The sequence below is a fragment of the Mycteria americana genome, chromosome 2 (assembly GCF_035582795.1).
Source record: "Mycteria americana isolate JAX WOST 10 ecotype Jacksonville Zoo and Gardens chromosome 2, USCA_MyAme_1.0, whole genome shotgun sequence".
Lineage (NCBI taxonomy): Eukaryota > Metazoa > Chordata > Aves > Ciconiiformes > Ciconiidae > Mycteria > Mycteria americana.
This window is the reverse complement of record NC_134366.1, coordinates 128,976,225-128,999,726: the sequence shown is the minus strand read 5'-3', so window position 1 is coordinate 128,999,726 and position 23,502 is coordinate 128,976,225. Positions and strand designations below refer to the sequence as shown.

At 36.2% G+C, this 23,502-nt stretch overlaps 1 protein-coding gene across 2 annotated transcripts in view; it reads left to right on the top strand.

Moving 5' to 3' along the window:
* The window catches only part of PRKDC (protein kinase, DNA-activated, catalytic subunit), an 87,728-nt gene that overhangs the window by 6,200 nt on the left and 58,026 nt on the right, over positions 1-23,502 (top strand). For both annotated transcript variants that reach the window (XM_075494613.1, XM_075494612.1), the window contains exons 10-34: positions 712-869; positions 1,094-1,240; positions 3,385-3,549; positions 4,407-4,575; positions 5,648-5,697; positions 6,308-6,445; positions 6,733-6,882; positions 7,334-7,449; positions 8,142-8,301; positions 9,237-9,323; positions 9,690-9,809; positions 10,196-10,355; positions 10,807-10,913; positions 12,015-12,105; positions 13,495-13,658; positions 14,328-14,480; positions 15,763-15,870; positions 16,655-16,881; positions 17,303-17,397; positions 18,377-18,476; positions 19,459-19,592; positions 20,107-20,361; positions 21,416-21,642; positions 22,550-22,758; positions 22,897-23,029. In XM_075494613.1, coding sequence (XP_075350728.1) covers positions 712-869; positions 1,094-1,240; positions 3,385-3,549; positions 4,407-4,575; positions 5,648-5,697; positions 6,308-6,445; positions 6,733-6,882; positions 7,334-7,449; positions 8,142-8,301; positions 9,237-9,323; positions 9,690-9,809; positions 10,196-10,355; positions 10,807-10,913; positions 12,015-12,105; positions 13,495-13,658; positions 14,328-14,480; positions 15,763-15,870; positions 16,655-16,881; positions 17,303-17,397; positions 18,377-18,476; positions 19,459-19,592; positions 20,107-20,361; positions 21,416-21,642; positions 22,550-22,758; positions 22,897-23,029 — 3,623 coding nt within the window. The remainder of the gene's footprint in view (positions 1-711; positions 870-1,093; positions 1,241-3,384; positions 3,550-4,406; positions 4,576-5,647; positions 5,698-6,307; positions 6,446-6,732; positions 6,883-7,333; positions 7,450-8,141; positions 8,302-9,236; positions 9,324-9,689; positions 9,810-10,195; positions 10,356-10,806; positions 10,914-12,014; positions 12,106-13,494; positions 13,659-14,327; positions 14,481-15,762; positions 15,871-16,654; positions 16,882-17,302; positions 17,398-18,376; positions 18,477-19,458; positions 19,593-20,106; positions 20,362-21,415; positions 21,643-22,549; positions 22,759-22,896; positions 23,030-23,502) is intronic.

Genomic DNA, 23,502 nt, shown 5'->3' with positions numbered 1-23,502 from the left:
TTAGGAGAAAAGAGAAGATGGTGGATTAGGTTAAAGGAAAAAAGTAGAAAAAGAAGGGGAATTTCACTGGAAGAAGGAGAAGGAAATTGGGAACAAATGAAGTTCATGAAAAGAATGAGATATTGGCCTGTGAAATGTGAGTAGCTTATGCAGAAATTGCAAAATGCAAGGTTTGAGTACTAGGCCCGTAGCAACTGTGAAGGGTAAAACCCTCTTTAAAGATAGTCTGCCAAAAAAACATTAATTCATTAGCAATCTTGAAATTTCATTTATGCTTATATTTGGGATTGTGAAATTACCTATATTCTGAACTCTCTATTTGTCTGCGCATCACAGTTTGGTGGAGGAGGGGACTTGGGCATATGTTCTGACCACAGAAACCAAATCCTTGTGAATTGTGCGATCGAGTTTTATTATTTGTAACCAGTAGAGTCCCTTTCTTTTTCACGGTTAATATAAATTACTTCAGGACGCAGCTGTGCTTTCCATAATGGTGTACATTAAAAAAGAGGATTTTGGAGGGTTGTTTTTATGCTTAAGTTCTTAATGTTTGGATACTGATACTGTAATGGCTAGAAGAATACATTTTATACCCTCCAATCATGGTAGGTATACCTACCTAAAGTCCTGATGTGGACTTTTATAGACTGGTCTGGTTTTGGAAATTGGAATATAAGACTAGGTTTTAATGAGAATTGTTTTAAACTGCAGCTGGTTTACAGTTGTTCAGCTGGCATGCTGCTCAGTTTGGAACCTTACTCCTAGACAACTATGTCTCCCTCTTTGAAGCAATGTGTAAATGGTGTGGCCACACAAATCAGGAGCTGAAGAAAGCCAGTCATTCTGCACTAGATTCATTCCTTAAGCAGGTATTGTAACTTCACTGGGATCTCTGAGACTAAAGCAAAATCAAATTTCTTGAAATAGTGGGGATATTTGGTGCTTGGAAGTTCAGTGAATTTGTTTAATAAATAATTATTTTGTTTGAAGTGCTTCATATTACGAGCTAAGTATCTTCTAAGATTTACTGTAATTGTTTTGTGGCTTTTCTCATGTTTCTGGAAATCCTAAGATTTTTGTATCTGCTTTACAGATTTCTTTAATGGTAGCTAAGGATGCAGAGCTACACAAGAGCACATTGCAGTTCTTCATGGAGCAGTTCTATGGAATCATCAGAAGGATGGATTCGAGCAACAAAGAGTTGTCCATTGCCATTCGTGGATATGGGCTTTTTGCAGCAGTATGTGCAGGAAACTTATTCTGATAAAGGAGTGTACGGGATAGATTTAAAGCTAGGATTCATATACCATTCATTTTACAATTTTATGCAGCTTGTTATATAGGGAGTGCTACTGTTTCTGGATTAAGTGTTGAACTTAATTAGCTACACTGTAAAATACTTTGTGGTTGAAAATTATTAAAACACATACTGAATTTAGTAGGAGCACTTGCAGCACTGAGGGTTGTGGTTACTTCTGCTTGTGCATTAGTTCTGAAGTGGAAAAAACAGGGGCTTCATATACAGCTGTCACAAAACTTAAGGATGTGCTTAACCACTTAGGTGCAGTCAATATCTCGTTAGCTCTGTCTGCATTTCAGATGGTAGATCCAGGCCGGCTCTGCTCTGGAAGCAGTTCACATATGCTTGCTACAGAGCAGGAATTACATCAGAACACTCAAAATGCATTGCTAACTGCAAGACACTAGGAGGTAATCTGTGAAACAACTCCGAATTAAAAAAACAAAACCATGCTTATATATTTATGTGGAGGGCAGATATATTTGTCAGGAAGCACAATTAAGAACCAACTTCCAGTTTTTGTCAGTGGTCAATTAAAATAGGAATATAAAAGTAAAGTTAAGGTTCTATAAAGAAAGGATGCTGTTTATCTATCTGCAACCTATACGCTTGATGGTGGTACCCCAACTTTTATATAACAAAATTCTAGACATTCCTTTTTTTTCTTTCTCTCAAAGCAAAGATTAAGTTAAATAATCTCAAAGATTATTTAGAGAAGGTTAGGAAATGTGATAGAATAGCTGGTTACTAGCTGAATCCTTTCCCTTTTGCTACCTTTCGAGCAGAGTGCATTTGTTTTGTAGAATTTTCGATGTGCTTTGTTGAAACCTAGTCTTCCTCTTCCATGATATGAGCTAGAAAGGAATTGAGTTAAAGGTATTGTTCCCAGAAAAAATGAAGGATTTCAAATTACTGAATTGAAAGAAGCTTGTTAAAAGTATCTGTTATGGAACACAAGAAGTTAATTAAAGTTGCTTAAGGTAAATACAGACATAGGATAATACTGCACATTTTAACAGGAAAAAGGGATCTTAATGCTCCAATACCTATAAATCTTTAGTATGTTAAGACACAGTAATAGTTGTTAGCCTGTTTAGACTAAATCTTGGCCAAGGATCAGATGCTAGGTTATGAGGAAGAAGAGTCTTGCTGCTACTGCAAGTAGTGGCCTTAGCCTGAACACAAGTTCAGTGATTGATTCAGTTTCAAGGCAGAATATTTCTTTACTGTCTAATCACTAAAATAATTTTAAAGTAATACTTGCAGTTCTACAAATGATAAATGGATAGTCTTAATTTTGTCAGCATGTTTTTGGGCAGACTAGATTCAACCTTTAGCCTAACTCTCGTATTCTGTCATTGCCTAAATCAGTCCACTCTTTTTCCATGGTCAGTTCCCTACTACAATTCTTGCCTGTGATCTGGTTCCTGGTTCCTTTTCCACAAAGACTGCTTTTTGACCTAGCTCATGCTAAATACTGTGATTTACAAATCATTCTACAGAAATCTGTAAGCATTATTACATACCCTCTAGTACTGTTTGGGATGCTTTCCACATGTTCATTAGTTTAGGAGTAGTCTTTATCCTCTGTTCGTACAGATCCCAGCACAATAAAAGTTCAGAATTTGGGCTGCTAAGTTAAATGTTAAATAGTAGTAGCCTGTGAATTTTAATTGGTTAAGCCACATTAAGGTAAGCCACTTACTACTTTAATGCAGCTAGGTCAAAATATAAGTGAATATTAGCATCCATAATGCCATATTTAAGATATTTACAGCCAAACTCCATGCTTTTCAGGCTGGATTTGAAATCATGTCACTGAAAGTTCAAGTACTCTTATTGTAAATTACACTGCATCAGTGAACTATTGGTTTAGTTCATTGCAGGTGCCCTGTTTCTCATACATGTAGCAAGTAGAATACTTAGTTTATTCAGATGTATTGAGTTCCTGGAAAAATTTAAAAGATTATGATGATGATGATTATTATGGTTCAGTGAATACTTGGCTGGGTTTTAGTGCTACAGCATACGTTTGCTTGACTGTACAAAGTTGCTAAGTCAGTATTTTTTTTTCCCTCTGTAAGCCCTGTAAAGCTATACATTCTAAGGATGTTGACGACATGTATGTTGAGCTCCTTCAGCGTTGTAAGCAAATGTACCTCACAGAAGCAGAAACAATAGATGACCATCTGTATCAGCTACCAAGTTTCCTCCAGTCCATTGCAAGTGTGATATACTATATAGACGCAGTAAGTGAAGTATTTAAAGTACGAGTCAATTTTTTTTAATGCAGGTACGGATGTATGAGGAGGTAGTAGCTGTGAACTTACCTATGATAGAAGGTGTTTCTTTATCTGAAATACGATGATGTTTAGCTCATAGGGGATGGGAAGAATATCAGGAGAATACTTTATTGGATTTTATTTAAATAAAGAAAATGCACAGAATATACTCAATAAAACGCTACAGTGCATTGTGATGAAAACCATGGTAGCCAGATGTGAATAGGTTTTCATTTATTTTAGGCGAAGTTATTTATTTGGACCTAGCCTTACCCTTCTCTTTATGCATTTATACCACTCTATTGCTGCCTTTTCTTTTGGTACTGATACTTAGCGTGTTCTCTGAGGCTGGTACTTCGATTTTCCTCCGATGCTATGCTCTCTGTGTTCTGCTGAGGGCTTTCTGGATCCTAGCTGGAGCTGGGAAGTAAGGTTGGGGCAGAGAAGAGACTCATTTACATTCTGTATTCAGATTGTTAAGGATGAACAGATTATACTTCTGTGTTATTATGGTTTAATTAAATTGGTACTTTTCTAATAAGCTTTCTAATAAGCTGGTTCCACTGAAGCACTAATCTATTCAGGAGCTACTTTTCATAATGTGTTCCAGGAAACTTCCTTATTCTGTTTGTTTTGTTTGGTTTTGGGGTTTTTTGTATCTAAGTTGAATTCACTTGCTAGGTCTTTTATTGTTCTCAGAACAGGTGTTGTAAATTCTTGTAACAAAGTATCTTGCTGAAACAATTTAGCATAATTCTTCAAATTGATACTGAGTGATAACCATTGTCTTTGCATGATCGATGTTTTGCTTTTATTTATTCTAGATTCCTGAAGTATACACTCCGGTTCTTGAACATCTAGTTGTGCTGCAGATAAATAGCTTTCCACAATACAGTGAAAAAATGCAGTTAGTCTGTTGCAAGTCTATAATAAAGGTATTTCTAGCCCTCTCAGGAAAAGGTCCAGTTCTCTGGAGTTTTATTAGCACTGTGGGTGAGTCTGTGATATTAACTTTGTTGTGTTTTTGGGGGGCAGGGGTGGTTTTTTGGTTTGGATTTTTTTTTCCCTAAATTGATTAACTGGTTCTAAGAGAGATACGTGGAATAGCCATTTGGGGTCAAAAATGAAGCTTTTCCCGCCCTCTAATAATGGAGGTTTAGGGTTCTCATTGTAATTTTTCAATATCTATTGTTAAATCACTTAAGGAGTACATTTAACAACTGTTTCGCATGACAGAGTGGCTATCATCAAGGGCAGGAGAACATATTTTTGTGATAATCTGTTTAAGCATGGCTTATGTTCCTGCTCTGAAGGATTGTGGGGAGAAAGGAGTTTCACAGAAAAATGTAAAAAAACCTGTTCAATACCCTTTCAGTTATCCCTACAAAATATCACAGAAAGTAGTGTCATCTCTATTAGAAATGCAATCGTTTTATGCTCTGGAACTTGTACATAGTAAAAATGAAAATTCGAAATATGCGGTTAGTCAGATAAAGTCCTGTGAATGTAATAATGAATGTGTCAGCATTGGTAGCTGACAATTCTAGTAGTCTCCAGCATGCTGACAATTCATTATAATGATTTTCAGAAATTATTTTTAATTTCTTTCAATTATTTATGGTGGCTTTTCTCTATTGCTGTGGCATTTTCATTGTTTTCCGTGTTCTTGATTTGGGATGTGGTGCACCCAAGCACTGTGCCAGAAAGGAGATCCTAAGTCCATGTCTGTGAGAGTCATTGGGAGTTGTTGCCTTTTTCAATATGGGCATTATGGGCAGTGCCTTGGTCATCACTGCATTCAGACTCAGGAAAAAGTCAAAGCAGTATTGAGAAAAAGTAGTAAGAAGCAAGTTCAAAACTGGTTGCATGTGAAACATCCTAGAGTTATGGCTCTGGTTTTGGCAATATTTGTCCTTAAAGAAAAATCTGTGTTCTTAATGCCTCTCCCTCATCCTGACAGAATGTAGAAAATAGAAGACTGGTTTAATTCATTGCTAATGTAATGAGTGATATGTAATCTGTGCCTTTTTAAGTTTGTTCAGGCATTTTTGTTTGTTTGTTTCAGTGCATCAGGGATTAATCAGAATCTTCTCCAAGCCAATAACATTTTCAAAGGTAAAATAACTGTTTAAACATATTTATTTTATCTAGCTTCCTAGAGTATGCATTCCAGTTCTTGAAGATCTAGCCCAGTAAACAGGGGAAGGCCCAAAGAAGCGAAAACAGTACCACCCACTTTGAATTGTGGTTCAGTTGTTATTAGTCTCTGGTCCCTACGTCTGCTCAGCATAATGAGGATGCGCTTCTTGTACTGAATGAAAAAATTAACAGGAAATAGACTTTTGTTCTCTGCAGTTCTTGTTTGCTCAGATTGTCTATAACGAAGTAGGTTGTACTTAAGGTCATCTAGCTTTCTTCCAGGTTAACAAATTTTGGACACGTTGAAAGTTTTACTGAATGTTTGTGTTAAGGGAGGATTTTAAAGCTTTTTAATCCTGTGCAGCAGGATAACTACAGAGTTTCTCAAATAGCTACCACTGGAAGCAGAAGAGCTTTAGAGATTTTTTGAAAGGAGATGGTTGTTTTGTGCTCTTTTCAGGTTGGTTAAATGAGAAAGCTAAACATTTCATGTTTCTACCTGCATAAGTAATTTTACATTGTGTTTTGGCTTGAGTCAAGTAGTTACATATACAGTGTTTCTGAAAAATGTTGTGTGTCCTTTCAGGATTTTTTTGGAAAAGAAACTTCTGGATCGGAAGACTCAGTTGAAGCTGGAGAGGTTGGGACAGGGAGATCGAAAGTACCAACATATAAGGACTATCTGCATCTCTTTAGAAGTCTACTGAACTGTGACACAATGAAGGTAAAAGCGTAGTTAACATGGAAACACAAAAGGAAAAGTAATCCTGAGTCTTATCACTGCTTTTCTAGCCCTAGACTTTTTCCAAATGTCATGCTGTAGAAGAACTGTTTCCTGGATTTAGTTGGATTTTGTGGCTGATAAATGAATTAAACAGGGCTGAATTTTAGGCTTCCATAGCTGAGGAACGTCTAAAGCTGAATCCTCTGAATCATTCAAACCTTGGTTTGTAAATTCAAGAAATAATTCTCATTGGTGTTTTGAAACGTGAACTTTTTCCTCCTACAAAGGAATGTGTTTTTGAAGATGAAAACTTTCTTACTGCAAATTCAAGGCTGCAGTCCCTGAATCGCTTGCTATATGATGAACTTATAAAATCTATTTTGAAGATTATTGAGAAGTTGGACCTGACTGTTCAGAAACTGGATGTTAATGAACAGGTGAGACCTGATGATTTGTCCATTAGTTTCTGCCATTGTAGGGGAACCAAAATCACATTCCTTGGGTTTTTTATCATTATGCTTATGTACCTCCTCATAATGTCCTTGAAGTAATGTTCATACGAGTCAAAATGTTTTACTTCATATTTCTGGATATTGCATGCAGTGTTAGTTCTGATTGGAACATCAAAATCGGAAGAAGTTCACAGAATCTGTGATGCCTACCTTGGCATCTAGTGGTTTACATTTTTCTACTCACTTTTTGCTTATGAGCAAGCAACCCATATTATTTCTTTGAATTATTGATGTGTCAATTATTAGTAATTTGTCGGTGTCAGACTAGCTTGTAGCAGCTAGAAAAAGAGGAGGAGACTCTTTATCTGGAAAAAATGTGTAAATGCTTTCTGTGTTGTCACAGATCCAGTGTTCTTGCTTCAATATTTATTTTCAGGATGAAAATGAAACTGACAGTGCTTTGGTTGGGCCTACTTCTGACCCTGCTTCAAACCTTCAGCCAACAAAGCCAACAGACTTTATTGCCTTTATAAATCTAGTGGAATTCTGCAGGTATTAATATGTTTTTATGTTGTTTGGAAGTTACAAAGTGGTTGGAAGAAATTTAAAGTCAGATTTATTTAAGGTGCCTGTTTCTGACTTAAGATGATAGACTGTATTTCAAAATGCACAAGCTGATCAGCAGGGAGACAGTAAGTGTGTTTCAGACATCTGGGTCATAGGTAAAAACATCCTAGCTCATCAGCTCAGTTTTAAAGAGTACAGGAGACGAGTAATTAGCTTTCATTATTTGGGTGTAATTGTCTTTCAATATATGTTGTAACTTTTAGTATCATACTGACCATATGTACCAAGTACTCGAGAGACCAGAAATACAGTCTTCGTAAAGTAGTATGGGTCATTAAGCGAAAGGTACAGCATTGTTTGCCTGTGAAGGTCCAGTTGATTTCCCCTAGCAATACTGCAGTCATGGTAATGAAATGTGCTACGTGAGTATGCGTGTTTGTATAAATTTAATGACGAGATGTAATGAGGAGGAAATGGCTTTGCGCTGTAAAGTAAAATAAAAGTCTTCCTATGCTTGCCTCAGTAGGCAGCATGTAATTATTCCCTCATTGTCTTTGGAGCTGCTCTGTTACAACAATACTTCTCTTTCTTGTACTGACTTGAAAGTTTGAAAAAAACCCAAACAAATATTTTATTAAGTTTCTCCCCCCCCCATGTTTTCTGTGCATCTGTTTTAGAGAGATACTTCCAGAGAAGCATGTTGAATACTTTAACCCTTGGGTGTATTCCTTTGGTTATGAGCTCATTATACATTCAACGAGACTACCTCTTATTAGTGGATTCTACAAGCTGCTTTCTGTTACAATGAAAATTGCCAAGAAAATAAAATACTTTGAGGTGAGATCTCTTTTCCTAATGGAGGGGTAACATGTTGTATTAATGATGGTGCAGTTCTTTATATAAAGTGTTTTATGCGCTATGGAAAATAGTTTATTGAAGTTGTTTGAAATGTTTATAGCATCCTATGCCTCCATAGTTACAAGCACATAGAAAGTAAAAATTTAGACTAGAAGCCCAGTTTCTGAAGAGACACCATCCATGCGTAATGCTCTTTCCAAAATCCTGAGCTGGGTGAACAGAGGGATAGGAAATACCCTTGCAGCACAGATGGTACAGAAGATAGCTTGGATATCAGAAACAATATAGCCAGAACAGCAGAGACATATATGGGTTAATTAGTCAACTTCTGTGGTATACTTGTATTCCACTCGCTGATTTCCACAAGAAATACGATGCACCATTTGCGTTATGGAAGCTATTGTAGGGTGATGGTGCATCATCCCATTGTGTGTGTAGCCCACCACAGAGCCCAGAACTGTCCCTGCCACTGCTGGTGATGCCACCAAGTGAAGCAAATTTGCGAACTCATTGGTTTAGATGCTTGTACTGTAGATGATGTTGACAATTGCTGTTTTCTTATTCCACTTGCATTCTTGCCACCTGGGCATCGACTATTAGGGATTTTTTTTTCTTTTATGGTTTGTTAGATGGGAGGGCAAGGAGAAAATTAAGCCATTGAAAAGTTATTTTTCAGTCCTACATATCTTGCTTATTTTGGGTAATGTTAAGTGTATTCCAAAAAGTTGACTCTCAGTGCATGGTACTAGTGTTAGTTTCTAAGCACTGAGAGAACAAATGTACATTTCAAATTTTCATTGATGCCGATTTCATATTGGACAGTCATGTATTTATTTTGAGTCCAGCTTGTGCTTCATATTTGTACTGTGTACTACATTTTTTAATACTGTTAACTTGTGGTTTCTGTTTGGTAGGGTGTCAGTCCAAAGAGTCTCAGAAAATGTCCTGAAGACCCAGAAAAGAGGTCTTGCTTTGCACTGTTTGTAAAGTTTGGAAAAGAGGTAAGTTATTTTGCTGGCTAACTTTCTTAGTCTGAATGTAAGCATAAATGACTCAATCAAAATTACATATTCTGAGAAATCTTACATGTATGATAGAAGTATTACAGCTGCTTCAATTATGCAACATAGTGGGTTTTTTCTGTCTGTTTTTTATTTAATGTTGGAAGAGGCGTAGTGGTCACTTATTGATGTACAATTGAGAAATAACTGTATAATTGTGCATTAAATACTTACTGGTAACCATCTGCAGGTGAATGAGATTCCAGTATTGGTTTTGAGTTCCATATTTTCCCTTGGTATTGATATACCTAAATCAAGATCTTATAAGGTTTATGATTGTTCTTGACCTATTTATCTGAATTTTAGGTTACAGCAAAAATGAAACAGTATAAAGATGAGTTGTTGGCATCCTGTCTTAATTTTTTGCTCTCTTTACCACATGACATCATCATGCTTGATATCACAGCATATATTCCCGCACTGCAGGTGGGTCAAAGTGATGTACAGCTAAGACTTTTTTTTTTTCTAAAACACGTACAAAAATTCTGGAGCAAAGTTAGTATCCTGTTGAGTAAGTAAGATAACCCTTAAGCTTTGCACTGTCTTCAGTGAGATAGAATACTCGACTTTTTGGATAAACAAGTAAATTGTCAGAATTTGCTTTTGCACTAAACTGACTCTGTTAGTGCCTATGTTGCAATGTAACATATATCTCCTGTGCTGATGTTGAGTGAAATATTAAGCAGACAAAAGTTATTAAGAAGGAAGGTGTATTGTATGCTAAATGCTTTCAAATATGTATATATTTTTTACCTTTAAATAATAGTAGTCAATAAAAATGAAAGACTGATAGTTTTGCATTTGACACATAGAATGCATTTAAGCTGGGCCTTAGCTGTATCCCAATGGCTGATCTGGGACTGGATGCTTTGGAAGACTGGTCAGCTCACATTCCCAGACATATAATGCAACCTCACTACAAGGATGTTCTACCTCTTCTTGATTGTTATTTGAAAACCTCTACTTCTACAGGTACATACAGGCAATGAATTTTTACTCTTGAGGGAGAGGAAAATGATTTTTGCATAGTCACACCTAGAGATATGAATGTGACATACTTTTTGTGGTTTGTGTGTTTCCTGTGTTTGGAACAACATAATTTCACTCACACCCCAAAATTTACCTTTTTCTTAAACTAGGATTTATTTGCTACTGCCAAACAATCATTAATTGTAACCATTTTATATGATACTTCTCTGTGATTTGTCCTTTGTATCCTTAAATCAGCTTAGTTTTCACTAATAGAGAATTATTTTCCTTAATAACGATTTAAAATGAAAGATTATTCTTTCATTTTATTGTGACATCTTAAAAATAAAAATGTGCAAAACCAGGGTGGTTTTTTTAAAAGAAACTATGAGTAGGTGCATGAGGCGTAGCTACAATAAACTAATACTAATATGCTGGGTTTTTTGTTCATCAGTTGAATCCCAGAATAACTGGGAAGTGAGGAAACTTTCTCGAGCAGCCCAGAAGGGATTTAATAAAGTTGTGATACAGCATTTAAGAAAAGCAAAGACTCTTGCATTGGTAAGAACACTGTTTGTTTTTAGAGTTAAATGTGAGTTAATCAATTCCCTGTTTCTCTTCCTTTCCTGCATACATACTTTTTTTTCTGAGGGTTATTTCTACCTTAGATCAGTTCAATGAATCCCATTCTACAATGTGGCTCAAAAAGCTTGTTGCATCAGCACAGCTGGAAAGATGTCATATTGTAGGGTGAGAATGGGAATGAAGTAGGGGAAGGGAACTGAAGAAATCTTGTAAGTCAGCATTACTGCTCGACTAATATATTGTGGAAACAAAAATTTAACTGCTACACCTAAAATCAGGCCCCAGCTAGCAGTGGTGCAGTGTGCAAATGCCATTTTGTGAATGTGTAACCTTTTTTTTTTTTTTTTTTTTTAAGTTATCTTGTGGGTGGATTCATAGTCTTAGAAGTCAAACATACTATCATTTTGACCAGTGACTTCTCAAGTAGCTAAAAATAAGTATACTTTTATTCGTATGTTCCAGTGCACAAACTAGCTTGGAATAAACCTTTATTAGGTGTGAAACTAATAGTTATTCATATATATATAAATATATATATATATATATATAAAAAAAACCTCTTTCCATCCTCGTGGTCTTTAAACAAAATGAGTGAATTTTATATCCCATACAGGCTGGTTATGAAAATTATTTGGCTGCTTGCATAAAGATACAGGATCTAAACTTTAAGGTCTGGATTAAAGCAAATTAAAAGAGTAATTTTCACTTCAGATTTCTTTGCACTTTTTAGACTATTACATCATTCTGTAGGTATGTGTTATCTGTGATGATAAAATTTTAACGTTTACTTGAGAAATGGCAGTTCAAAGCCCACAAAATGTGATGAAAATGCTTTCCAGTCTTCCCCTCTTTTGCTTATTGAACAAAAACTGTTCTCTTGTTTGATGTGGTTCTCCTCCCCACAGGTTCTTCATTTTACCTTCTTCATCCATATGTTAATAAGAGTGATAAAACCTTAATGAACCTTAAAATAAGAGCCATAAAACTTTATTTACTTTACATAGTAAATGTAAACCAAGTTACTTATGTATAGAAGTAACTCCTCCTTCACTAATGTAAATCTGTTGAATTATGTAGGATGACAGTCCCTCCTTGGAAGCAGTAAGGACCAGAGTGGCACGCCTTCTTGGATCTTTGGGAGGGCAGATCAACCACAACTTAATTACAGGTGAGTGTCCTGTCAGTGTAAATAAAAATATTTACATCCCTCTGCTGTCTCTCTTGAAAGTTGATTTCAGTGAGATTTCAACATCACTTTATAAGAATGTATGAGCTTTTCAAGGAAAGCTGTTTTTTGTTGCTCTTGTGTAAACAAAATTGCTTTTATTCACTTCTGGAATTGCTTTTATTCACTTAGGAGAGCAAAGTATTCATTAACTTACTATGGAATGCAGAAAGTGTGTAGAAAACTTCAGTTAAAGGCAAAAAAATTATATGCATCTGAGTGTATGGTTTTATTTATTTCCCCCCCTTCACGCTCTGGCTGCAAAGCCATTTTAAAACTTTGACCCAGTTTGTAACTCCTCAGTACTTGCTTCCACCTTTTTACTGCAATTCTCACTTACTCCAGTTTTGCAGAACTGCAGCCTGTGAACTGTGTAAGTCTCAGCAAGCTTACTTCTTCACTTGTGAGTTTAAGGTGCACCATCCCTTTAGTATGTCCAGGTAGTAGAGCTCCCTTTGAGTGCCTCCTCAAAAAAAAAAAAGTTTTCTGCTCTTCTCTGTTCAGTCTGTGAATAAGGGTTATAATTTAATTATTAAATATCATAAAATCTAAGTAAAACAAAAATGGAAAAGTATAGCGTAAGTACCTGACCATGAGCTGTAAGGGATAAAAATTTAGTCGGTCTAAAACCTAATCTAGTTGTGTAGAAGTTTTGTTCCTTTCTTTTAGTGTTTACATTTGTTTTTTCTGCCTTTACAATCAATTCTCTTTTGGCCAAGTAATTCTCTGTTGCTTATTCAGAAATACTGTGGGAAAGTAGCATTATTCCCTGGAAATTAAATACAAAGTGTGGTCAGACTTTGTTAACCAAATTAACAAATATGGGAATATAAGGAAAGAAGGGAGTAAGTAGGACAGTTTTCTTTGGAGGACATAGCCATAAATGTAGTGATTTTCTGTGCAACTGCAGGAGTCTGTATGTTGGATCTTCCTGTCTGATTGTTTATAACAGTAAAAGACAGAAGTAGTACATTGGACATCTTAAAAAGGTATTTTAAATCAAGTGTGATTCAGTGTCTTCTGGGTTTGTAATTGACTCCAAACCTGCCTGTATTGAAATTGGAGGCTGCTGTGTCTGTCTCCGGAAACGTCGGCTGCAATTATTTTTTCTGTGTAGTGGCTAAACATCTGTTCGGATGTGCAAATAAAACCGGCCTTCTAACATACTTCTGGTACTTGTAATACCCAGTAATTTATAAAGCATTAACATTTTATGGCAATCTAACTGAAGTTGGAAGGCTACGGATTTTTTTGACTGAGCTACAGAAATACTTGTTCTGTGTATATTATATAAAGGAGGTTTTCTTGTTTTGGTGTTTTCAAATGCATTAGCTACCTCTGCAGAAGAGATGATGAAGAAATGTGTATCCTGGGACACTGAGAAGCGTCTGAGCTTTGCTGTACCATTTGCAGATATGAAGCCTGTCATCTACTTGGATTTATTCTTGCCTCGTGTGACTGAACTGGCTCTTTCTGCAAGTGACAGGCAAACAAAAGTATTAATGTTTTTTCGGCATCTTTTTTTATGCTAGCTGATAAATACTGCATAAAATGTTTTCCCTGTTAAGAAAGACCTGTTTTAATTAATTCATAGGTAGCAATGTGCTTCTTTGGTGCTCTTTCATGATGACATTATTCTGAGTGTTTAAAAACTAAAGAGCAGAAGTTGCTATAAGCTCTATCAGACACCATTGCGCTTTGAGAGTTAGACTTAACATAAAAATGAAAATTTTAAATTAGTTGATCTTCAGTGTTGCTTGGCCTCCTTCTCATGTCTAGCCTATGAGCTTGTGGGCACAGTCCAGCAGAGCATCTAAGCAATTTTGCTGCTGAACAAATTTTGCTGCTTTGCTGGATTGGGATGTTAATATCCAAAGAGAGTCCGGAACAGAGGTATCTTTGAACACATGATGATGGGTGACTTATGCAGTGATGAATTTTCTCCAGCTGAAAAGTGACAGAGGCTAAAACATTAGGAGAAGGGCCAGTTAGAATGTGTGTAAATTATTTCCATGGACATGATCTGTTCCTGGAATGGTGATTTAGCATAGATTGGAATGATTTCTCAAGTACATCCTTTCTTTTGACTCATTTTCTCCTGCCCACAATTTTGTCTTCTCTGTGAAAGTAATGGATGCATAACCAAAGGGATTTTTAAATTTCAGGTTGCAGCATGTGAGCTGCTGCACAGCATAGTCACGTATATGTTGGGGAAAGCATCTCAGATGCCAGAAAGACGTCAGGGTCCCCCACCTATGTATCAGTTACATAAGCGATTATTTCCAGTACTGCTTCGTCTTGCTTGTGACGTAGACCAGGTAAACAGCTTAATTTGTATGCATTTTATATTGTTTAAAATACCTCTAAATGTGGGAATTAATTTATAATTTTATTTAGAAGCTATCCTGTTAGAAGTTATCCTAACACATTGCCTTTTTTTTTCCCTTCCCCCAAATATAATGTATTTTGCAAGCTGAAATTCTATTTTAGGGATAGTTTTTCAGGATTTCAGGAGCGGCAAGGGGTGGAAGCCTTTTCTAAGACTTTAATAATAGAGTGTAATTCAGAGTAACTCAAAGGAGTGTACAAATACATGAGAGTTTCAAGATTCGAGTTTCAGGATTCAAGTTTCAAGGTTCATTCAAAGAGTTTGTGGTAGTAGTTCCTCTTTATTGCTGTATTTAATTTCCAAATTTTTCTTTTTCTGTAATAAGTTAATTTGAGGTGAAGTTGATTATTTCAATATTGGATGAGTGCAAAGCTACAATCCACAAGAAAAGCATTTGGGAGAGAATTTGAAGCTGCCTCTGATAGCTAAGGATGATATATTTAATTCAAACATCAGAACTTGGTATTTCTCCTCCTTTACACAAAACAGAATAGACCCATAGGTTCAGCTCCACTGAAATTACAGGTTTTGTGCCTTTTCAGACTGCTGTTTGGACCCTGGCATCCAGATTCTTTTTTTAGACCAAAGGGATCTGTGGTCTGTTAAAATATACAGGAAGTTATGTTACCAGTTTAGGTGAAACCCTTTTTGCTGGTATATGGCTGAACATAAACCATAGGTAAATAATGCCTGGTCCAAACCAATGCACGCAGGCATACACACTGTATTATAGGCATGTATGTATGTAAGCAAGTATATTTAATGGTTCTTTCCTTCATGTTATAGTATGAGAGTATTTGATCAGGTTGACTTACAGGTAGAATTGTTGAAATCCAGCAAGTTAGAATAATGTATATGGTAAAGATTAAGAGAGATTTTAGATCGAAATACAGCTTAAAACCAAACTTGCCTGTTTCCCTGGCTGTACATTGGCATATCAGTCCGTGGCATGCAATGTTTTTTGTCTGTCTCAGAGGATCTTACTGAAAGTAAGCTTGAAGGTCTTTTGAGACTAGTTGAATAGAAAGTAGCTAACCAGATTTTTTTTTTTTTTAAATCCTTGGTATGGGAATGTAATATCAAGCCGATTATTCATTTTATAGACCCTTTTTCAAATAAGTATTTTTTTTTAATTCTTACATATTTCAAATAGCAAAATAGCATAGAAATATATTAATCCTAGAAATGGATAATCCTAATCCTCTTTTCAGGTAACAAGACAGTTGTATGAGCCTTTAGTCATGCAACTCATTCACTGGTTTACGAACAACAAAAAATTTGAGAGTCAAGATACGGTGGTGTTCCTGGAAGCTATCTTGGTAGGTCATAAGTCTTCCTTCTCTTTTTTCTGTGCCATATGACTTTATTTTTAACTAGCATCATTTTACTACTGAAATAATCAGGAGCACATAAGCAGGTATAATGGCTCCTCATTTGTCTGAAAGAAGGAAACCAGTTTATCAATTCTGTGATCTTTTAATGTTTCTTAACCAAGATTTTGATGATGGATTTCTCTATTACTTTGACATTCTCAAAATGCAGGTAGAGTCTTTAGGGTGCTTATAGGATTAATGAAACACTATTTTTATAAGTGTATACAAGGAACTACTGAAATACATAACCTTTTTCCCCCACTCTGAATGAAAGTTGCATTTGATGTGTGCTTAATTTTCCTCTAAGGTTTTTTGCTTTCCCCAGCAGCAAAAGCTTTAAATTTAAAACTGGCTTTTGCACTGATCTGAAGTGGCTGGAGGCAAGATAAGTCAGGAGGTTTTGCACTACTTTTTGTAAATTAAAGCCAGTGTTGTCACACCACTTCTAAAACAGAGGAAACTGGCTTAGACAAGGCTTCTAAACTGTTCAGTAGCTGAGATGGGAATAGAAATCCAGATCTTTGAGGCCTAATCCAGTGCTGTGAGGGCTGGAAATGCTGCCCCTTCCCTTGGACAGTAGTAATTTTGAGGCTTTATTACTTCTGGGAAAGTGTGAGTACACTTTTTTAACTTACAAATAATACTGTGTAAATAAGATGCTCTAATAATTGCACTGAGACAACGCCTTTTTTTTTCATTCTTGTAATGAAGTAATGTTGTGTAATTTCAGAGTGGCATAGTGGATCCAGTTGACAGCACTTTGAGAGATTTCTGTGGTCAGTGCATACAAGAATTTTTGAAATGGTCTATTAAGCAGACAACACCAAGACAGCAGGAGGAAAGCCCAGCAAATACCAAGTCTCTTTTTAAACGGTTGTATAGTCTTGCTCTTCATCCCAGTGCTTTCAAGAGACTGGGTGCAGCACTTGCTTTTAACAGCATCTACAGAGAATTTAGGTGAGCAAACAGAGCTCGGAACAGTAGCTAACTTGGACTAAAAGTTCAAGGAGATAAAAAGAATTGAGTGTAGAACTCAAATAGTCATCTACTGGTACTCATTCTGTTAATGAATACAATAGCTGTAAAATCGAGTTAGATTATTAATTTTTAACTATAATTTTGTATTTCAGGCTTTCTGGAAGTGGGGAGTGCAGAAGTTTAAATTTTTATCACAAGTTTATGGGAAGTTACTTATGCCTTTTAAAGGTGGTCAGCGAATCTTCACGGCTGTTCTTTTAGAGTGGATTAGATGTACTTTTTCATCCAAAATCTTGTGCAGTTTATCTCTACAGTATCTTATTTTTTTTTTAATTAGAATTTCACACTTCGTGCTTCTTCTACTCATTTTTCTCATCATATTTATTCCTGCTTTTTAAAGGGAAGAAAATTCTCTGGTGGAGCAGTTTGTATTTGAAGCATTGGTTGTGTTTCTGGAAAGTCTGGCCTTAACCCATAAAGACGAGAAATCATTAGGTGAGCTGTAATTAATTAACTATGGAATGAAGAAAAAAGCCATCCTGTTGAAATATGGATTAAGAAAAGAAAAACTAAACCAAACCATGAATCTATAACTGGAGGAAAAGTAGATGTGCTTACTTTTGCAACAAAGGAAGGATTATTTTTCATTACTGATAGAGAGGTCGTTTGATATCTAGTTAGGAACTCTTTGAATCGACTCCTTGCAACATATAAAGGTGGAAGATTTTGTGCTCAAGAAAAAGAACCTTTTCACATTTACAATGATTTACAGTTTTGTAGTAATACTAAAAATGCTAGTGGTGCTTTTGATTTGAGTCCTAGTTTTGCAGTTACACATTGTAAAAATGTAGCTTGATGAAAATCTTGAAGTCTACTCTTTTATAACCAAAAAAATGCTTGAAAAATTGGCATTTCTCTATATTCTGTGGAAGATTTCCACCATTTTGTAATACACTTTCCTGTTTGCCTCGTCATTTTTCTCTACAACAGTATGTAGTTGTGTGAAGAATCTGTGACATCTTCCACAGTTCTAATGATTCTTCAGTAAACTTGCTTTTCTCTCTTTTTTTTCATGCTCTGACTTTCATCAATTAATAGTAATTAGAACATAAAACCAAAAATTGATGTTACGAAGATTTATTTCTTTCAGAGAAATGGTTCAGGGTATGATAGAAGTGGCCCCAGAAGAAATATTCATATGGGAAAATTTTACAGTTTCTCTAAGCATGAGCACAGAAAATAGAATACACAGTTTTATAGTAGAGGCCTCACGGTTAGCTCAGGCTGTGTTGACTTGTCTGCTATTTTATGATCTTGTTCTGCAGCCTTGAAAAATTTACTGTAGAAGCACAGAGCAGTGGAGGTGATAGACATTATCCTATGTGTCTTTTGCACCATTTCTATAGTGATAATACTTTGATTCATTTAACCACGTTACTAGCATTTATTTATACATGTCAATTCTCTCTAACAGGTACCACGCAACAATGTTGTGATGCTATTAACCACCTGAAGCGTATAATCAAGCATAAAGCGCCTTCTCTGAACAAGAAAGGAAAACGGCGAGTACCACGGTCAGCAGTTTGCCATTTTGTTGCTTTTTAAATACTACATTTTAGTTAACAATGTATGTAGTTCCATTAACACTTAGGACTGAATGCGGAATTCATCCTGTGAGTGTTGCTGATCTAGATCTCCTGCTATTTCTGTTGGACCACTGGTGAGAAATGCTGGACATGGTAAAAAAGGATCATGATGGTCATTCTTTAGTCCAGTGTGGTGAGCTAGGAACAGAGAGCTTGCTTTAGTTTGACAAGGACAAAAGGGAAAGAAAAGCATGTTTCCCCCAGCAGCGTTTATGATAATGTTAGCACTGGTGTTACAAAGCATTTAGAGGAAACTCCTCCCAAGTCTGTTTTTATTTTTTTTTTTTTAATTGCTGTAAGTATTAAAAGTAGGACAAGCAGCAGTAGGATGATCAGTGATTAAAGAGGGGTAGTGAAAAGGGTGGAAGAAGCAAGAATGGATTCCGTATCAGGCTGGATGGAGCCCTGAGTCACCTGGTCTGATCGCATAGCTGACCCTAGCAGGAGGTTGGACTAGAGACCTCCTGAGGTCCCTTTTTACCTGAATTATCCTGTGATCCTAAAAATACAGGCAAGTGGAATCTGGGAGTTAGCTCACTACTGTGGCATATGGTAAGTTAGGAGACTGGATAATTAGGGGTGGGATAAAACCATGCGGGCTTATTTAAGCTTTAATCTGCATTTTTGTCTCTTTGAGTGTTACAAAGAGAAGGAAGGAAACCTGATTCTGCTTTTCAAAATTTTGCCACAAAGACTATGCTCTGGGGATCCAAAGTAGAGTGGGGAGAAAGCAAAGCAGCGCAGGATGTGCTTGTAGAAGAGTTCTTCCTTGTAATATAGATGGGTTTTGGTTACATGGATCAAAGGACATTCATAATGCTCGTGGAACATTTTGATTTTTTTCAACTGGAAGACTATGGCTTCTTGGTAGATGTCATGAACACTGTTAATCTCTAATATTTTTGTGCAGAGGATTTCCAGCTACTGAGCCAGTGTGTCTTCAGGAAGTTGTCAAGTGGCTCTTAGTGCAGTGTGGACGACCTCAGACAGAGTGCCGACATAAAGCCATGGAGCTCTTCTATGAATTTGTTCCTTTATTACCAGGTATTGTAAGTCACAATGTAGTATTATCTTTGCTTTCTAAACACTGTGCATGCCTTCCCTCTACGTTTTCTGTGCAAAGTATTAATTACAAGAAAAATTATTTTTGAAGTAAATGTCTGTTCACTCACTGCTGTTAAACAGAAACTAAGTAGTTGCTCATACTGGAAGTCAAATATTATGAGAACCTCAGGGTCTGTGGACATAGAAGAGGGATTTATTGCGAACTTCCTTCTGGCCAGGAAGGCGAAATTACAGGCCCAGAACTGTTGCATCCAGCTATGAAGGCAGTATTTGCTGACTGGGAACTAGTGGGAGTGTCTCACAAATTGACATCCTCCTTGTGGGTAATTTAAATAGTATGACCAAGGCTAGACCAGAACCAATACCTTCTCTGCTAGAAGGTCCAGTTCAAGACACAAAGCTTGGACATGTCAGTCCATTTGCCTCTAATTCCTTGCTAGCTTGAAATGTGTTTTTCCTAGAGAATTTATATTTGTGTTTTTCTTTCTATCAGGAAACAAATCTCCATCTTCTTGGCTGGCTAATTTTCTAAAAGAACAAGGTGTTTCTTTCCTCATTAACACATTTGAAGGGGGTGGCAGCAATGCCAAAAGTCCATCTGGGATCCTTTCTCAGCCAACTCTCCGTGGTATGCAGGAGCCCTTCAGTTTACAGGCTGTCATGCGGTGGATGGATATGTTCTTAGCAGCACTGGACTGCTACAATACGTTCTTTGAGCTGCGAATGGTCAAACCTCATGAAATACTGGGTGAGCAATTACTGTTGTATTAGGTTCATTCATGTCTGTTACACAAAGCCCATCCTAGACAAGTTCCTAACTTGGACTTGAAGCTTGTTTTATTAAACATAGAGTTGATGAATTTTACCAATTCTCCCAAAGGTTTCAATGACAGTTGTTGTACTGGATGGTTTTTGATTACTTAGTACTTTGTTAATAGCGTATCTTAAAATGTTTCCTTTCAGTCCTAGAAAAACACCTTCACATTTCTGTCTCTCTATCATCCACTCACCAGTAACTTCTTTTTACTCTATCTCGTCTTAAAAAAATTATGCTGTACAGCCAATTTCCCTCTGCTGAGAACAGCAATAGATTTTTTTTCTTTTTCTTTTTCTTTTTCTTTTTTTTTTTTTAAATCCTTCCAACACTGTTTACCTGCTCTTTATTAATGTCTGGAGGGAGCTATCAGAAAGCAATGAATGAAGTCCCATTTTCACTTCAAGCCCTGTACGTATTACCTTTCTTCAGTTCCTAATGCTTCAACTGCATCAGATCCAGAAGCCTTGTATTTGAATTTTGATCTTGTGCATAGTAATACCTTGTGTAGCCATTATATCTCTATCAAAAAGTTTTTATTATTCATGCAGGTCTAAACAAAATGCTTTTTATCACTGACAGTACAGTTGCATAGTTACTTCATATATGAAGTCTTGTACAAGTTCTAGGTAGTCTGTCAGTGTCCTCTCTGTCTTGGTTTAAAACAACACTGTAAGATCATTGTTGGATGCAGTTAGCATAGGGCCAAATGATTCAAAACTAGGGATTTAAAATTTTCAACATTTTATTACAGATGCTTAAATCATTATCATTAATAAGGGCTTATAATGATCAATAAGTAGAAAGCTACCCTTCACTGCCCAGAATGTTAATATTTGGAACTGGCATAAGACATTCAGAAAATACTGGTGTGACATGTGATGGTTTTCTGTTTATCATCTCAGGATGACTATTTTCTTCCCAACGCAAAATAATATATTTAAAAGTTGAGAGCTGCATCATTTCAACTTAGTATGATTCTTCTTAGGTGTAAATGAAAGATCCTCATTCTTGGAGGCTGTGCAGTTCTTCCTTGAAACTATTGCTTTGCACGATATCTACGCAGCAGAGCAGTGCTTTGATTGCAGTTCAAAAGGCAGCATGTTCAGTCCACAAGAGAGAGACATGTATAATTACAGCAAGTGCACCATTATAGTCCGAATCATGGAGTTTGTCACCATGATCCTGGAAACGTGTCAGCAGGATTTCTGGAAGGTAGGCACTGAAATCTGTAGTGGATAAAATATACAAAATTTATATGTAGTTAAAGATTTGTGTTTTCATTGTGATGTTAGTTTGCTGGAGAATATCAGTTTCAGAGGTGTTTTAATTGAAATTGATGACTAAGCATCACAAACTGTTACAGTCTTTGCCTGTAAGTGAAAAGAATTATGTTGCACAGTTAATTTTAGTGATTGATGTAGTTTTGATTAGAGGAATTCATATTTTCTGTATATTCCAGTTGTATGTTGACTGTGAGACTCCTGTATATTGATTATGAGATTGTCGTTCTGTATGGAGTACTTGCAATGAGTATTTCCTACATGAGTCCTGATGGCCTTAAATGTGTGGAGGTGCTAGCTGCTTGAAAGGCAGATTGTGGCAATTCTTTCTTGAATTCAGTATAGATATTCAGGTCTCTCCATTTGCCTGGCTTTGATGCAATATAAGCTGTATTTAACTATATAAAGTATAGTACTTACGAGTCTCTTATGAAATTTACACTGTCAGGTTTAGTTCTGAGACTGTGACTGTCTCTTGTTTTAAGTAAATCTCTAATAATGTGCACAGAGGTGTACATCTGGATTTCAAAGTGATTGTAGGTGTATAATCAAGACTGAAACAGGCCTATGTGGACATAAAAGATCTTATGTGCAGTTTGATGAGATAACATATATCCTATGTATATTCCTATAGTTACTTAATTTCTGTGTATTAACACGATTGATTGAAAGTCAGACATTTCATAGAGAAAGAGAGTGTCACTTAGTGAGAACAGTTACTGTTCCATGTTTTGTTTCATTTTAGATATAAGCACTAATGATAAGTAATGAAGAATAAAATAGGGAAATCTAGATGGATTTTAAAATAAAGCTTTTATTTAATGTTTTATTCTTTCTAGCTACTTGAGAAGGAATTGCTTAATGCCAGCCTTATAGAGCTTCTGGTGATGACAGTGTGTGATCCATCACACGTAGGCTTTAACACTGCTGATGTGCAAGTCATGAAAAATCTCCCAGATATCTCAGTAAGACTCATGAAAGCTTTGATGAAATCTCCCTACAAGGAATCTTTGAAACTGTGCATAAAAAAAAGAATCACACCACAGAGGTAAGTAGGGGCTTTCTGGTAAGCCTGAATCCAGAACAAATGCCACTCACTGTGAGAAATAGAAAGTAAATAATGTTGTGTACAACCCACATAGAGCTCCCCACCAATGTAATGTTATTGCTTCTCTTTTCTCATTAGCCTTGAGGACCTTTGTTCTGTTGATCTGTTTGATTCAGATGCACGTTTTGATCAAGTTAGGTTTAGTGCTGTCCTTTCTGCCTGCAAGCAACTCCAGAAATCTGGCCTGCTGCATTCTGTTCTTCACAATCAGGTAATTGTTTATCCAGAAAATAATGGTCAATATTTTTATACAGTAAGGAGCTTTCCCTGTGTAAAAGGCCAGTATGAAAACAGAGAACAGATCTGATGAAGAAGTTGTGTAAAATGAGATCAACAGTGAAGAGCTGGTGTTGAATAGGATCAGAAATAAATGTTTTATATTTATTCTACAAATCTGAGTAGCACAATACTGGAGTTTGAACTATCTTCATTATTATGTCTGTCTTTCTCCAATTTCCAGGGCCTGGAGGGAACCAGAATCTATCTAAAACCTCCTTTTAGTGAGCTTCACAAGACTGAAAGCTCAAAAAAATCAGGATTTACTATCCTATAAAGGAGGCATTTTTCAACAATTTTTAAACAGAACATTCAAAGTGATGAGGGAAGTTAGAAAAGGAATACATTCTGGCTGATCATAAGCAATATAGTGGGTCTGAGTTGCAGGAAAACAGAATGGAGAGCAGC